Here is a 16,778-nt window from a genome sequence, read left to right as displayed (position 1 = left end):
TCGGATGATGGACACTATTTGGATAAACTGATGGTTCCCAGAGCAGAGGAATGACTTTGTAGCAGGCTTGGGGGGATGTCTCCTGGAAGTCACCCAAAATGCTCTAGGTTAATCTATCCAAATCTACTCCATCCATGTATCAAGGCCCAATTCCTGTCCTCCAAGAGGACAGCCCACAAGGACTCTCTCTTCCCTGATTTCTGAAGGTGGATGCCACACAATCTCAGCTTTCTTATGTCATGATGCTAATCATAACTCTCTTGGGCTTATGTCCCCAACCAGGTTGTGGGTGTTTTTTGTCACCATCTGCTCTGAGTACCTAGCACAGTACTGAACAGACACTGTAAAAAGTCACTAAGCACTTGTTTCACTAAGCATTCTGGCTCAATACATACATTTGCACTGGTTGTGGAGAGAATCTCCCGCACAAGTGACTCACTCTTTGGCAATGGGGAAAACAGCTTTTCCATGAGCACTTAGTTGTTTGTCCACAAGCCACATGGTAAAAATATCCCATCCAGGCCATTTCCATTTGGTCAAATGTATATAAACCAGAATGGGATTACTGCTTTCTTCATTCTGAAGCAAAAATGGCTTTTTGCATCTTCACTATGGTTTACACTTTCTCATTACGTGACTCTGTATTTATTTCTCTTTGATTCTGCTTATTTCTCCATGTGACTCTTTAACACAAATTCGGTGTCACCCTAGACCTAAAGTAGTTCTAATTACAAATGTGGCCAGAAGTTATGGCCACAAAATGTAGTAAAATGCTTGCTGAATCCAAACTGTGTGCATCTCCACTCCTAAGGTCGGAGTAAGTCAGTGGCCAAACAAGTACTGCAAATTATAAAGAGCTAACTCCTTTGGGTCATTCAAAATCGTGAAAAGGACTGCCTTGGTAGGTGGAGGGTTATCATCATTAAAGGTCTTTACAGAGAGGCTTAAGGGCCATATTTTAGGAGAGGCTGAAAGAAGCAAACCAGTCCAGAAAGGGATGGGGCTAGCTAGATAACATCCCTTCCAACTTGAAAACTCCAGAAAGTTGAACTTGTCACAAAGCAGAGAACAGCACTTAAACAGGCTTGAAAAATTCTATAGTTCCCCATAGCACTCCTCAGTACTATCTGCATATGGGCCCCTGAGTGAGTTACTGGTCATGTCATTATCAAAGACAGGTATGATGAAGAGACAGAGCTCAGGTGCTACATCACTCATTAACTCAACAAGAATCATAAAGGTTTACTGAAAAGATAAAATATTGTATGCATCAATACAGTTGTATCATACATTGCATTATCAAGGACTATTCAAAGTTATGATGGTATTTTACAGAGCTTCAGAATCCTGAGTCCTTTTGCTCCTTTGTTCAGACTGATGAGGAAGAGACTGGACTATAAAAAAAAAAAAAAAAATCAGTTCTGCAGGGCATGGTGGCTCACACCTGTAATCCCAGCACTTTGGGAGGCCGAGGCAGATGGATCACTTGAGGTCAGGAGTTCGAGGCCAGCCAGGCCAACATAGTGAAACCCCGTCTCTACCAAAAATACAAAAATTAGCCAAGCGTAGTGGCAGGCACCTGTACTCCCAGCTACTTGGGAGGCTGAGGCAGGAGAATTGCTTGAACCTGGGAGGCGGAAGTTGCAGTGTGCTGAGATCACACCACTGCACTCCAGCCTGGGCGACAGAGGGAGACTCCGTTTCAAAAAAAAAAATCCGTTCCTAGTACAAATTCACACGGAGATTTTTGGAGCACATCCAATTTCAATAGCGAATAAAAAAGTACACCAGCATAGTAGAAATGAATATATATATGAGATTAGGAGAGCAAGTATCCTAGTGTAAGTAAACTGGCGGTCACAGTATCTGTGTTTTTTTCCCTAAAAGTTCAGATTGAAAGAAGTCTCACAATCCCAGACCCCTGATTGTTTAAAGGTCTCCAGGCATCGGGTCATGTCTCCCAAAGCCTTACTACACGGTCTTGCTTTCTGGGTGGTTTTCCCAATTTGTGACAAGAACTTGTTTGTAATTTCCCATAGTTGTCAGAGATTTTAGGTCCTTGCCCAGAAACGGATTTTCTACAGAATCCATCTCGAGTTCCTGAGTTTGCTTCTCGGGCTTTACCTACTGTTCAGGATTCCTCTTCATAGGGAAGGGTGGTGCGAGGCAACAGAAAGGAAAGGAGTTCGGGGACTTTGATGGGCAGGGGGCAGAAAAGGGGGGCGTCGACGCTCTACGAGTGATCAAGACTCCCGATTTTGAAGGGAAGGACAGCCCCACAGTAGCTAGAGCCCCGCTCCAGGAAGCCGCAGCTGGAAGAACAGGTCTTCTAGCTCTCGGTCCCCAAACCTGGAGGCTGCCCAGGACCCCCCAACCTCACAGGCACCCGAGCTCCAGACCTTAGCGACAGCCGCCCTCTGTTCTGAGGCCAGCCTGAGGCGCCCGGCGTTCCCACCCCCAACCCGAACTCACAGCCGGTCTCCTTCTTGATCTCCTCGAGCTCTTCGTCCCGCAGTAACGTGGAGGCCCGAGAACCCATCGCCGTGCCGGGAGCTCCTCCGGGAGCAGCGGCGCCAGAAGAGACGGCGACAGGAGGGAAGGAGGGAGGGATGGAAGGGCTAGGGGTCAAGAAGGGAGAGGGCAGTGTTTCCACTGCGGACCCGGGAGGGAACGCAGGGGTGGTGCGCTGGGGAGGGCGGCCCCGAGGACCCGCCAATCAGGCGCGAGGCAGCGCCCGGCTCAGGAGCAGACGTCAGCGTTCGAGTTCCAGCCCCGAATGAATCAGCCCAGCTCCAGCCCAAGTCCTGCTGAAGACGGACCCCGCCCCCGGAACCGCAACTGCCACCGGCCTTAAAGGGGCGATGCCACTCGGTCGCTAACGACGCAATTAAAAGGGCAACTTCATTGACCAACAGTTTTACAACAAACTAACCTGCGGCAGGCAGCGTAGCCTACGTTTTCTCACAGGAATAGAACACTAGGAATCCTACTCGATAGGTGGCACGGATTGCGGAGAGAAACTTCGCGTGGGGGGGAACCCTAGGGTGTGCCCCTCGGGGACTGCACGCGCTCATCTTTCCTGGCTGCCGTCCCCCTCCCGGCCGCAGGGGGCGCTGGGGAGCCGGCCTTGGGGCCGCGTGCTGATTGGCTCCTCGGGAAACAGACGAGACTGGACGTTGGGCCAGGCGGGCGTTGCCTCTGCGGCGTGGGTTCCCGGCGTCGCGGACGTTTCTCCAGGTTTTCAGCCTGTGATTTGATAACCGCCGCCGGGTGGCGTGGAGCGTCCCGAGACTTCTTCCTTCATTGCAGCCCCTCTTCTTTTAGTTCTAGACTGAAGTTGGAGGAACTCACCACTTGGCTGAAATTAGGATCCAGATTTCCCAAACTTGCTTCGGAGGAAAAAGCCCTAACGATGGAGGACAGTGAATTCCTAGCTTATGGTCCGCCATTTATTTGAAGTTCCTTATTTTGTCTTAAAAATGAGAAATTTTGCATTTTATTCTCATGGTGTATTGTTTGTTTTGATTAAAAAGGTAGGCCGGGCGTAGTGGCTCACACCTGTAATCCCAGCACTTTGGGAGGCCGAGGCGGGCAGATCACCTGAGGTCGGGAGTTCGAGACCAGCCTGACCAATACGGAGAAACCCCTTCTCTACTAAAAATACAAAATTAGCTGGGTGTGGTGGCACATGCCTGTAATCCCAGCTACTCGGGAGGCTGAGGCAGGAGAATCGCTTGAACCCAGGAGGCGGAGGTTGCAGTGAGCCGAGATCGCGGCATTGCTCTCCAGCATGGGTGACAGAGCAGGACTCCGCCTCAAAAAAAAAAAAAAAGGTAAAAGCCACCCATTAAATTAGTGCCTACTTTCAGGCGAATCAGTTCTTACTGCTTCACCTGCCTTACCCCTTCACACCTGTTTGGTTAGAACACATGTAAGATATGGAAGAACCGAATTCTGACCGATGTTAGTACCTAAGTACCAGGATATTTTTGTCTTAGCAAGCTTTCCCAGGTCAACTTAGGTTACTAGTTTTAAATGTTACCTGAGGCTTTACAGCTTAGCCTGAGGCCCCACACGTTCCTTGCAAGCTGAGGTTCTGGTTTGAAGAACTAGAGTTTTGTTTGTCTGAGACGGAGTTTTTGCTCTTGTTGCCCAGGCTGAAGTGCAAAGGCACCATCTCAGCTCACCGAAACTAACGCCTCCCGGTTTCAAGCAATTCTCCTGCCTCAGCCTCCCGAGTAGCTGGGGTTACAGGCATGCGCCACCAGGTCCAGCTAATTTTGTATTTTTAGTAGAGACAGGGCTTCTCCATGTTGGTGAGGCTGGTCTCCAACTCCGTATCTCAGGAGATCCGCCCGCTTCGGCCTCCCAAAGTGCTGTGATTACAGGCGTGAGCCACCGCACCTGGCTTGTTTTTTTTTTTGCAACAGAGTCCCGGGCTGGAGTGCAATGGCCTGATCACTGTGCAATTTCGGCTCACTGGAACCTCCAGGCGGGTTCAAGGAATTATCATGCCTCAGCCTCCTGAGTAGCTGGGATTACAGGCGCGTGCCACCACGCCCAGCTAATTTTTGTATTTTTGGTAGAGACAGGGTTTCACCATATTGGCTAGGCGGGTCTCAAACTCCAGAACTCAGGTGATCCACCTGCCTCGGCCTCCCAAAGTGTTGGGATTACAGGTGTGAGTCACCGTGCCCGGCCTTAGAGTTATTTTTATGATTGGTGTGCACTTGTCTAACCTAATGATGTTGTCGTTTATATTCAGTAACATTTTGGATATGCCCATCTAAGAGCTAAATCACTGGAGCTGCTTTGTATGTTGGAATATGGGTGTGATAGGAAAATTTTGTCAGCCCCATGAATGTCCCTTTTCTCAGTCAGCCTTGAAGCCCATCTCTTGATGCTGACCTTACTTTTTTCCTTCCTAATCTTGAATCTTACTGTTTGCAGCTGTCTCCAGTCAAAGCTTTCTTTGCTTCATGTTAGTGTTTTTTTCTGACTTTAATTTTTTTTTTCTTTAATGTTTCTCTAATTCTCTTATTTTCCAGGCGTTTCACAAATTTTTCTTTCTTGGGTACCTTTTAAAAGTATAAATTGCTTGAACCCGGGAGGCAGAGGTTGCAGTGAGCCGAGATAGCGCTACTGCACTCCAGCCTGGCGACAGAGTGAGGCTCCATCTCAAAGATAAAATAAAAATAATGTTTGCCTCTATTAAGGGCTGCTTTTTTTTCCAGTTTTATGTATTTTTCTTTAAAAAATCTCCTTTTGCTTGTTGGATTAACTTAAAGAATGGTTTTTCTTAGACTCTCTGATGACTTGTTTTATGTTCTGTCTGGATGCATAACACTTGGTCTTGCACTAAACTACAAACATCCTACCCTAGAGGCCTGGTCTTAGTTCAGATTGCATTACCTTCTAGCTGTGTGACTTTGGGCAGGTGTCTTAACCTTCTAAACTTCAGTTTCTTCATTTGTAAATTAGGTTATGGTTGTTGTATCAAGTAATATTTGTTTAAGCACTTGATAGACCTTAAAATGTAAAAATGTAGGTTATTTATTTGACTGAAAATTGTATATAACATCTCACCTTCTTCCTAGTTGACTTAGGCTCTAGTTATTTCATCAGTGTTTTTATGGTTAAATTGCAAAATTCACTGGTTGAATTTTCCTAGTGTGGCAAAAGTATGCAGCTTTTAAATTTAAAAATCTATAGAATATTTCTCTAAGTTTCTAAATACAAGGACATCTAAATAACGGAATAGTTCTAAAATAACTTTAAAAAAATTACTGTATTATGGTAAAGAATGTAAGAGTACCTGCTTCTTTTGTTTTGTTTTTTGAGACAGTTTCACTCTTGTCTCCCAGGCTGGAGTGCAGTGGCACGATCTTGGCTCACTGCAACCTCCACCTCCTGGGTTCAAGCGATTCTCCTGCCTCAGCCTCCTGAGTAGCTAGGATTACAGGCGTACATCACTACAGCTGGCTAATTTTTGTGTTTTTAATAGAGACGGGGTTTCATCATGTTGGTCAGGCTGGTCTCGAACTCCTGAACTCAGGTGATCTGCCCATCTTGGCCTCCCAAAGTGCTAGGATTACCGGCATGAGCCACTGAACCCAGTGGTGAGTACCCACTATGAATAATATTTCTTAGTACATTTTTTCTTTACTTTGTACATTTCTATATGGTTGTAATTTTTTTTTTTTTTTTTTTTTTTGAGACAGAGTGTTGCTCTGCCGCCTAGGCTAGAGTGCAGTGGCACAATCTCTAAATCTTGGCTCACTGCAACCTCTGCCTCCCAGGTTCAAGTGATTCTCCTGCCTCAGCCTTCCTGAATAGCTGGGATTACAGGCATGTGCCACCACGCCTGGCTAATTTTGTATTTTTAGTAAAGACGGGGTTTCTCCATGTTGGTCAGGCTGGTCTTGAACTCCCAACCTCAGATGATCCGCCCGCCTCAGCCTCCCAAAGTGGTGGGATTACAGGCATGAGCCACCGCGCCCGGCCAATTTGGCTTTTATTTTAAAATACCTTTAGCATAGAACTGTCATAGGACAGAAAAAAAAAAAAAAAATGGAACATTTCAAGTACCTAGACATAAAAATTAATAGGATAGCATAGACCCAAGTTATGGGAAACAGTCTCTAAAATTCAATTCATTAAACACAAGTTGAAAGAAAAGTTCTTTTCCCAATGTACCACTATTGTCCTACTTGCCTTGATTTCCTTTAATTCCTAAGTAAAGGGTAAATTTAGTTGCTTTACTTAAAATTATCAGCTTCAGTTTTGGTAAAAATTACCATGCCCTTAAATTCTCAACCACAATTATAAAAAATAGCAGCTCAGGTAGTTATGCTGCCCTAAACAATTTATTGCAACATGTATTGGCACATATTTCTATGTATGTCCATTTTTTTATTTGCTTTTTTCATTTTTTTGTTATAACGATGTATAAATGTGCCATTAAAAAGCCTCTAAATGTTCTGCTTCTTCCATTTAGCTAAGGAAGGAAAGATGATATCATGCCCATTTTATAAACAAAGAAGCCAAGCCTAATTTGCCCAATTTCTTATAGTTTTCAGTTTCCTATGTATGAGAGTTGGTGCTTGCAATGATCCTTTTCTCATCATTCCAAAAAGATGAACAAAACTGAATTATTCATATTTTATTCTTGTCCATTACAGATACGGGGAAAGGGAAAATAACTTTACTCCCAAAAAATCCTTTAAAATTCATAGATCTCTTTATTAATTTTCAAGTGTTTGGATGCTTAAAGAAGATTATTTGAAGACGGCTTTTGGAATCAATTAGCATGGACCCCAGCAGTGACTACCATTTCCTCAGCCAGATTTTGTGGAAGAGGGTGAAACTCACATTGCTCTGTGGCGTCTTCGAGGGTGTGCTTCAGCATGTTGACCCTAATAAGACTGTTGTCCTGAAGAAAGGTCTTGTTCTATTTCTCATAATGTTCTGCCTTTTAAGAGATTAGTGATTGAGTTTCACTGGGCTCCATTAGTGATTGGGAGGGTGGCATTATTCCTATTTTAGGGAAAGTGTGGGAGGAAGGTTAGAATATTGTTTTCCCAAACAGAACAATGTGACTGAATATGCTGGTTTGTCCCTACTTTTTTTTTTGAGACGGAGTCTCGCTCTGTCGTCCAGGCTGGAGTGCAGTGGCACGATCATGGCTCACTGCAAGCTCCACCTCCTGGGTTTACACCATTCTCCTGCCTCAGCCTCTCCAAGTAGCTGGGACTACATGTGCCCGCCACCACGCCCGACTAATTTTTTGTATTTTTAGTAGAGATGGGGTTCCACCATGTTAGCCAGGATGGTCTTGATCTCCTGACCTTGTGATCTGCCTGCCTCGGCCTCCCAAAGTGCTGGGATTACAGGCGTGAGCCACCGTGCTGGGCCTGGTTTGTCATGATAGCAGGAATTTTGACATGATAGCAGGAATTTTCTTTTGACATGATAGCAGGAATTTTCTTTTTTTTTTTTTTTTTGAGATGGAGTCTCGCTCTGTCGCCCAGGCTGGAGTGCAGTGGTGCAATGTCGGCTCACTGCAAGCTCTGCCTTCCGGGTTCATGCCATTCTCCTGCCTCTCAGCCTCTCCGAGTAGCTGGGACTACAAGCGCCCGCCACCACGCCCGGGTAATTTTTTTGTATTTTTAGTAGAGACGGGGTTTCACCGTGGTCTCGATCTCCTGACCTCGTGATCCACCCGCCTCGGCCTCCCAAAGTGCTGGGATTACAAGCGTGAGCCACCGCGCCCGGCCAAGGAATTTTCAATATAAAAAGTTTTTTTTGTTTTGTTTTGTTTTGTTTTGTTTTTTGAGATGTCTTGCTCCATCCCCCAGTCTGGAGTGCGGTGGTGTGATAGCTCACCGCAACCTCTGCCTCCCAGGTTCAAGTGATTCTCCTGCCTCAGCCTCCCGAGTGGCTGGAATTACAGGCCCACACCACCATGCCTAGCTAATTTTTGTATTTTTAGTACAAAAAATACAAAAATACAGCCTGTTGGCCAGGCTGGTCTCAAACTCCTGACCTCAGGTGATCCACCCGCCTCAGTCCCCCAAAGTGCTGGGATTATAGGCATGAGCCACCGCTCCCGGCCTTTTTTTTTTTTTTTTTTTTTTTTTTTTTTCTGAGAACGAGTCTCGCTCTTGTTGCCCAGGCTAGAGTGCAGTGGCACGATCTCAGCTCACTGCAACCTCTGCCTCCCAGGTTCAAGCGATTCTCCTGCCTCAGCCTCCCAAGTAGCTGACGTAACAGGCACCCATCACCAAGTCTGGCTAATTTTTGTATTTTTAGTAGTGACAGAGTTTCACTGTGTTGGCCAGGCCGGTCTCAAAGTCCTGACTTCATTTGATCCGCCCACCTTAGCCTCCCAAAGTGCTGGGATTACAGGCTTGAGCCACCATGCCTGGCCTTTTCATTTCTTTCCATATGCATTTTGAAATTAAAAATAACCACCACGTTAGAATTGTTTTTGACTTCAGCAGATGAGTTCATACAGTAAGGGGTTAAGTTTTTTCATACAAAAAGTAAAGAGATAGGCAGCTGAAGAATAGTGCAATGGCTGAAAGACACCAGCAGGAACCAGGTGCCTTTTGCTCCTGCTCTGCCGTGTCAGTGATCATCTGTTATCCTCATGGTCACCAGGTAGCCTCTACAACTCTCAGCTTCAACTCCAGTTATCATAAAGGATAAAGCTCAAGAACAGGCAAATGCAAAAGAAACATAGGGCTATCTTTTTTTTTTTTTTTTAAGACAAAGTCATGCTCTGTTATCGAGGCTGGATTGCAATGGTATGGTGTGATCACGGCTCGCTGCAGCCTTAACTTCCCAGGGTCAAGTGGTCCTCCCACCTCAGCCTCCTGAGTAGCTGGGACTACACTTGTGCAACACCTCACCTGGCTAGTTTTTTTAATCTTTATTTTTTGTAGAAATAGGGTCTCCCTGTATTGCCCAGGCTGGTCTTAAACTCCAGGGCTTAAGTGATCCTACTTGGCCTCCCAAAATGCTAGGTTTATAGGTGTGAGCCACCATGCCCAGCCAGGACAACCTTAAATCTTACAACTTGCAGCTGCATCCAATGAAATAGCTTCGTGTTAATATTTTTTTCTGATTTAATGTTTCTTTTTTTTTTATGGGGGAAGGGACACGGAATTTCCATGTCGTGTTCGGTTATGCTACCCTGCCAGTACCTCCATATCTGCCAATCTGGAAGCTTCAATATATAGTTTCCTGGCATGATAAGTTTCAAGTTCATCATTGAAACATGTATAAATGGCATTTGAGAGATTAATGTTATTAAGACAAATTTTGAGTTAAAACACTTTTATGGGCTAGGATGGGATTGTAACAGGTTTCTGCAACATTAATTCATTTAGTAATCATGTATTGATTGTTTTATATCTCAGGAACTGTGCTTGGTACCAGGGACACATACAGAAATAAGGTGGTCCCTGTTCTCAAAAAACTTAGTCTAGGGGCTGGGCGCAGTGGTTCACGCCTGTCATCCCAGCACTTTAGGAGGCTGAGGCTGGTGGATCACCTGAGGTCAGGACTTTGAAACCAGCCTGGTCAACATGGTAAACGCTGTCTCTACTAAAAATACGAAATTAGCTGGGCATGGTGGCAGGCACCTGTAATCCCAGCTACTTGGGAGGCTGAGGCAGGAGAATGGCTTGAACCTGGGAGGCAGAGGTTGCAGTGAGAACTTAGTCTAGCCTATAGTCCCAGCTACCTGGGAGGGTAAGGCAGAATTGCTTGAGGCCAGGAGTTTAAGGCCAGCTGAGGCAGCATAGCAAAACCACATCTGTAGAAAAATTATTTTTAATTAATTTCTTTTTTCTTTTTTTTTTTTGAAACAGAGTCTCGCTGCGTCGCCCAGGCTGGAGAGCAGTGGCGCAATCTTGGCTCACTGCAACCTTTGCCTCCCAGGTTCAAGCCATTCTCCTGCCTCAGACTCCCAAGTAGCTGGGACTACAGGCACCCGCCACCACGCCCGGCTGATTTTTTTTTTTGTATTTTTAGTAGAGACGGGGTTTCACTGTGTTGGCCAGGGTGGTCTTGAACTCCTGACCTCGTGATCCGCCTGCCTCGGCCTCCCAAAGTGCTGGGATTACAGACATGAGCCACTGTGCCAGGCCTATTTTTTCTTATTTTTTTAAATTGAGATGGGGTCTCACTATGTTGCCTAGGCTTGTCTCCAGCTCCTGGGCTCAAATGATCCTCCCACCTCAGCCTCCCAAAGTGCTGGGATTATAGGCATGAGCCACCACACCCAGCCCCTGACAGAAAAAAATTTTTGACACAGAGTGTTGCTCTGTCATTCAGCCTGGAGTGCAGTGGCATTATCATGGCTCATTGCAACCTTGACCTCCTGGGCACAAGTGATTTTCGTGCTTCAGCCTCCCAAACAGCTGGGACTACAGGCATGTGCCACCAAGATCAGCTAATTTTTAAAATATTTTGTAGAGATGGAGTCTCCCTGTGTTGCTCAGGCTGGTCTTGAACTCCTGGGCTCAAGCAGTTCTCCCACTCAGCCTCCAAAGTGCTGAGATTAGAAGTGTGAGCCACCACATCCAGCCTAAAAAACAATTTTTTTTTTAATTAGCCGGTCGTGGTGGCTCACACCTGTAGTCTCAGCTATTTGGAGGCTGAAGTGGGTGGATCACTTAAGCCCAGGAGTTCGAGGCTGCAGTGAGCTTTGATCGTGCTCCTGCACTCCAGCCTGGGCAACAGCATAAGACCCATCTCTAAAAAAAAATTTTTTTTTTTTTTTTTTTGAGACAAAGTCTCAGTCTGTTGCCAGGCTGGAGTGCAGTGGCTCAATCTTGGCTCACTGGAACCTCTGCCTCCCGAGTTCAGGCAATTCTCCTGCCTCAGCCTCCCAAGTAGCTGGGACTACAGGCATGTGCCACCACGCCCAGCTAATTTTTGTATTTTTTTTTTTTTTTTTTTTTTTTTTTTGAGACGGAGTCTGGCTCTGCCGCCCAGGCTGGAGTGCAGTGGCGCGATCTCGGCTCACTGTAAGCTCCGCCTCCCGGGTTCACGCCATTCTTCTGCCTCAGCCTCTCCAAGTAGCTGGGACTACAGGCGCCCGCCACCACGCCCGGCTAATTTTTTGTATTTTTTTAGTAGAGACGGGGTTTCACCGTGGTCTCGATCTCCTGACCTCGTGATTCGCCCGCTTCGGCCTCCCAAAGTGCTGGGATTACAAGCGTGAGCCACCGCGCCCGGCCAATTTTTGTATTTTTAATAGAGACAGGGTTTCACCATGTTGGCCAGGATGGTCTCAATCTTTTGACCTTGTGATCCTCCTGCCTCAGCCTCCCAAAGTGCTGAGATTATAGGCGTGAGCCACTGCGTCCAGCAAAAAAAAAAAAAAAAAGAAATTTAAATAAAAACTTACTATAATAAATAGACAAATAGGTAGACAGGTATAATGGAGTGCGAGATCCTCTCTGATAGAAAGATGCAAAGGATGCTATAAAAACACAAAAGATTCAGCTAATTTGTACCTACAAGTGCTTGAATTGGGAAAGTGGAGTGATCTCCTAAAGGAGGAATTGGTGATGGAACTCCATCTGGTTGAGTAGGAGTTAACAATGGGAAAGGGGCTGGGCGTTGTGACTCATGCCGATAATCCCAGCACTTTGGGAGGGATCTCGACTCACTGCAACCTCCGCCTGCCAGGTTGAGGTGATTCTCCTGCCTTGGCCTCTGAATAGCTGGGATTACAGGTGCATGCGACCGCACCCGGCTAATTTTTGTATTTTTTAGTAGAGATGGGGTTTCGCCATGCTGGCCAGGCTGGTCTTGAACTCCTGACCTCAGGTGATCTGCCTGCCTCGGCCTCCCAAAATGCTGGGATTATAGGCATGAGCCACCGCGCCTGGCCCCGTTTGAAAATTCTTTTTTTGTTTTTTTTTTTTGAGATGGAGTCTCACTCTGTCACCCAGTCTGGAGTGTAGTGGCGTGATCTTAGCTCACTGGAACCTCTGACGCCTGGGTTCAAGCAATTCTCCTACCTCAGCCTCCCAAGTAGTTGGGATTACAGGCGCCTGCCACCGCGCCTGGCTAATTTTTGATGTTTTAGTAGAGACAGGGTTTCATGCTCTTGGCCAGGCTGGTCTTGAACTCCTGACCTCGTGATCCACCCGCCTCAGCCTCCCAAAGTGCTGGGATTACAGGCATGAACCACCGCGCCCGGCCTGAAAATTCTTTAGTAAGTCTGTTCTTAGTTGAAAATATGAGTGGAGCTGAGAAGAATAGTCCATGCTGGAGAAAAAAATGAATGTCAGGACAACTAAGAAGTGGGTATGATCATTCAAAGAGAAGGAAAAAGGATGAGGGACAAAACTCTGGGGACCATCAATGTATAAGGGGCAAGCAGAAGTGTAGAGACAGCTAGGGAGACTGAAAGGAGCAAATCAGGGAGCCACTGTAACAGCAGTTATAAGAAAAATGTATTGCCAGGCAGGGTGGCTCACACCTGTAATCCCACGACTTTTGGGAGGCTGAGGTGGAAGGATGGCTTGAGCCCGGGAGTTCGAGACCAGCCTGGGCAACATAGTGAGACCCAGTCTCTACCAAAAAAAAAAAGAAAAGTCCCAACTACTTGGAAGGCTAAGGCAGGAGGATTGCTTAAACCCAGGTGTTCAAGGCTGCAGTGAGCTAGGATTGTGCCACTGCACTCTAGCCTGTGCAAGAGAGTAAGACCCTATCTCAAAAAAATAAAAAAGCATGTTAAAATCACTGAGGCCTGAATTGAAATCCTGACTTTTTTTGCTAGCAGTGGAAACTTGAGCTAGTTATTCAAACTTTCTGAGCCTCAGAGTCCTCCATAATTGAGATAATGAAATTCTTATTATGTTACTGGAAAATTAAGTGTAGGGAAATAGCATGATGCCTGGCTCAGAGTGGGTGCTCAATATGGTAGCTCTAGGTAATTAGTAGGAAAAGAACTAAACATGATATCCTATAACTAAAGAAAGAAGAGAAGGCTGGGCATGGTGACTCACACCTGTAATCCCAGTACTTTGGGAGGCTGAGGTGGGAGGATCACTTGAGGCCAGGAGTTAAAAAGAAATGAGAGAACAGTATTGTCAAAGGTTGCAGGAAAGTCAAGGAAGATAAGGTTGCAAAACATTTTTTTGGATTTGACAAATAAGTAGTTGGTGATCTTTGACCCTTGTAGGAATATATTCAGTGGAATAGTGAGGATGGAACTCAATTATTTGGATTGCTGAGAGGTGTGGAAAAAGACAGCTGCTATGAACACTTCCATCTAGGAAAACGACAGAACATTGTGGACATGGCATCTTACCTTCTCCTAACTCCCTTATCTCCTCATAGGAGAGCCAGGATTTGGATCGTTGACCTTGATAGTACTTTTGAGTGTGTAGCATGACATGAAGCAGGGTGTGGACACTAGAAGTTGTGGGCTGCCTTGGCCAGGTGCAGTGGCTCACACCTGTAATCCCAGCACTTTGGGAGGCCGAGGCAAGCGGATCACGAGGTCAGGAGATCGAGCCCATCCTGGCTAACACGGTGAAACCCCATCTCAACTAAAATATAAAACATGGTGGCTCGTGCCTATAGTCCGAGCTACTCGGGAGGCTGAGGCAGGAGAATCGCTTGAACCTGGGAGGCAGAAGTTGCAGTGAGCCGAGATCGCGCTACAGCACTGCAGCCTGCACGACAGAACGAGACTGCATGTCAAAAAAAAAAAAAAAAAAAAAAAAAAAGTTGCAGGCTGCCTTAAATTTTTTTTCTGGAGTTAAGTGGAGTAAAAATAAATAGAAATATAATTAATAGACAGTTCTTAACCCCAAAGGCCTTAGAGTATTCTCAGGAGAATTTTAAATTCAGTGTACTATCCTTTTTAGTTTCTCCTGGACCTTAATGGGGTTTCCCTTGTTTTTTTATACTACTTGTTTAAAGGTCATAGCTTTGTCATTTATTATTGACTCTTCATTCCTTGGGGGAAGATTTGGAGATTTTTTTGGAGTTTTGTTTTTTCTTAAATACAACTCAGACTTGGGAAATTTTGAGAGGCATCATATTTTCTTAGAGTTTTAGGAAAATATTTTAATTAACTGAATGAATTGTTTTCTGTAACAGTGAAGAATGTGGAGACAGGTCGAAGTGTCCCAGGAGTGAAGTTGTTTTTTGGGCATGAGATTGTGAATGGTGAGACCCCCATGTTCCTTGAAAATGCTAGTACTGAGATTTCATTCCAATATTTGAAATTGTCTTGCCTTAATGTTGCACTTATGGATTCTTAAAGTTGGTATTTGAGAATTGATCCTTCTTACTGCTTCTGTGGGTACTCTATGAGTAAAATAGTCTTATAGAATTATAATCATTTTGGCTTTATAATGTCAGGTCTGCTGGTGCTTATCACTAGGGACTCGGACCAGCAGGCAGTTAGGAATGTGAACAGGAAGGGATTGTCTTGCTAAGCAAGCTACTTAAAATTCACAGTCCATTCACAATTCCTCATCCAAAACCTTGGGGCCAAATGTCTCAGAATCAAGAATTGTTCTGGAATTTTGGAAAATGTAACGGAGTATATACTGTTCATATTACATAACACCTCCAGAAAGTCTGGGCAGTACTCTATAATACAACACATTTCTCCAGAAAAATGGGTGGACAGTCATACTAAGTGGAATAAAATCGGACTATAAATAGCATATCTGGTCAAGTTTTTTCACCAAGAGTTACAACAAAATTTTGGTTTTCAGAGATTTTCGGATTTTGGAATGGCAGGAAGCAGCCTTATTTTTTATTTCTGCTAGCACAAACCATTTAGCAAGAGTAAGTACAATTGTTTGCCTGAAAGAATAGCTGTAGAAGCTCATCAGTGTGCTTCATACATATCAAGTAGGATAAGAGAAAGCAAGAAGATTTCTTGCTTTCAAGGACTCAGGAACTTTCTGCTTCTGCCCTTTAAGGAGGAGTACAGATCAGGAGCTGGATAGAAGGGGTGGAGGAATGAGAGCTCTGGGACCTCTTAGGACTGTGCATCTCTCACTCCGGGGCAGATCTGAAGAAAGGAATGAGAGTTTACTACTGCTTGAAAGATTGCTTTGCTTTGTGAGAAAACGAGCATTTAGGAGGAAATGAAAATCTCACCAAATTAATGACTGCCAATCCAGAGCCACTTCAGGGAATACAAGTCTGGACAGCTACCTATTTCTTTCTCATTGAGTACGCTGTCATGAACACTCTGTCCCTTGAATATTCTTTTATAATGGCAGGGATAGTGGTGGTAGTTGGAGTTCTTAATTGTGTTTTCACTATCAGCCTTTGAAGTGAAACAGAGCTCTGGATTGGAGAAAGCTAGGCTGTGAATGGATTTGTAGAGAGAAGTGAAGGAATCACTGCTATCATCTCCCCAACTCAGGAGGCTGATGGCTGACCGGCTTTGTGATCTGTACGCACGGAGTTCATCGCCTCCTAAATTCTTCTCCAGGATTTGTCCTTCGTTCATAATTTTTTTTTTTGATACGGATTCTCACTCTGTCGCTAAGGTTGGAGTGCAGTGGTACGATCTTGTCTCACTGCAACCTTTGCCTCTGGGTTTCAAGCAATTCTCCTGCCTCATCCTCCCCAGGAGCTGGGATTACAGGTGTGTGCCACCACACCCAGCTAATTTTTTTGTATTTTTAGTAGAAACGGGGTTTCACCATGTTGGCTAGGTTGGTCTCAAACTCCTGACCTCAAATGATTCGCCCCCCTCGGCCTCCCAAAGTGCTGGGATTACAGGCGTGAGCCACTGCACCCAGCCCAATTTTTGTATTTTTTTAGTAGAGACACAGAGTTTCGCCATGTTGGCCAGGCTGGTCTCGAACTCCTGACCTCAGGTGATCTGCCTGCCTCAGCTTCCCAGAATGCTGGGATTATAGGCTTTGTTCATAATTTTTAAGCGTAAAGGATAGTCATTTCTTTCTTTGCCCTGTGGCCCAATCAACCACGGAGGAGTCTTCCCCAAAAGTACCTTGGGTAAGAATTGTCAAGATGGCCGGGTGCGGTGGCTCACGCTTGTAACCCCAGCACTTTGGGAGGCCAAGGCGGGCGGATCACGAGGTCAGGAGATCGAGACCACAGTGAAACCCCGTCTCTACTAAAAATACAAAAAAAAAAAAAAAAAAAAAAAATTAGCCGGGCGTGGTGGCGGGAGCCTGTAGTCCCAGCTACTCGGAGAGGCTGAGGCAGGAGAATGGCGTGAACCTGGGAGGCGGAGCTTGCAGTGAGCCGAG

At 45.5% G+C, this 16,778-nt stretch overlaps 2 protein-coding genes across 6 annotated transcripts in view; one reads left to right on the top strand and one right to left on the bottom strand.

The window, feature by feature from the left end:
* CHP1 (calcineurin like EF-hand protein 1) overlaps positions 1 to 3,090 on the bottom strand; it is a 51,064-nt gene extending 47,974 nt beyond the window's left edge. Inside the window, exon 1 of the mRNA XM_055278792.2 lies at positions 2,473 to 3,090. Coding sequence (XP_055134767.1) covers positions 2,473 to 2,539 — 67 coding nt within the window. The 5' untranslated portion in view covers positions 2,540 to 3,090. The remainder of the gene's footprint in view (positions 1 to 2,472) is intronic.
* A 48-nt stretch (positions 3,091 to 3,138) lies between these two features.
* Positions 3,139 to 16,778, top strand: part of EXD1 (exonuclease 3'-5' domain containing 1) — a 48,265-nt gene continuing 34,625 nt past the window's right edge. Inside the window, exons 1-4 of one of the 5 annotated variants that reach the window (XM_063639107.1) lie at positions 3,139 to 3,237; positions 3,325 to 3,440; positions 7,257 to 7,442; positions 14,635 to 14,703. In XM_063639107.1, the coding sequence (XP_063495177.1) occupies positions 7,310 to 7,442; positions 14,635 to 14,703 (202 nt within the window). In that variant the 5' untranslated portion in view covers positions 3,139 to 3,237; positions 3,325 to 3,440; positions 7,257 to 7,309. Of the gene's footprint in view, positions 3,441 to 7,256; positions 7,443 to 14,634; positions 14,704 to 16,778 lie in introns of those variants that run through there. The other 4 variants (XM_055278763.2, XM_063639108.1, XM_055278762.2 and 1 more) reach the window with 4 other exon arrangements.

The sequence above is a fragment of the Symphalangus syndactylus genome, chromosome 5 (assembly GCF_028878055.3).
Source record: "Symphalangus syndactylus isolate Jambi chromosome 5, NHGRI_mSymSyn1-v2.1_pri, whole genome shotgun sequence".
Taxonomy (NCBI): Eukaryota; Metazoa; Chordata; class Mammalia; order Primates; family Hylobatidae; genus Symphalangus; species Symphalangus syndactylus.
Note: the sequence above shows the minus strand (reverse complement) of the source record. Positions and strands in the feature narration are given on the sequence as shown.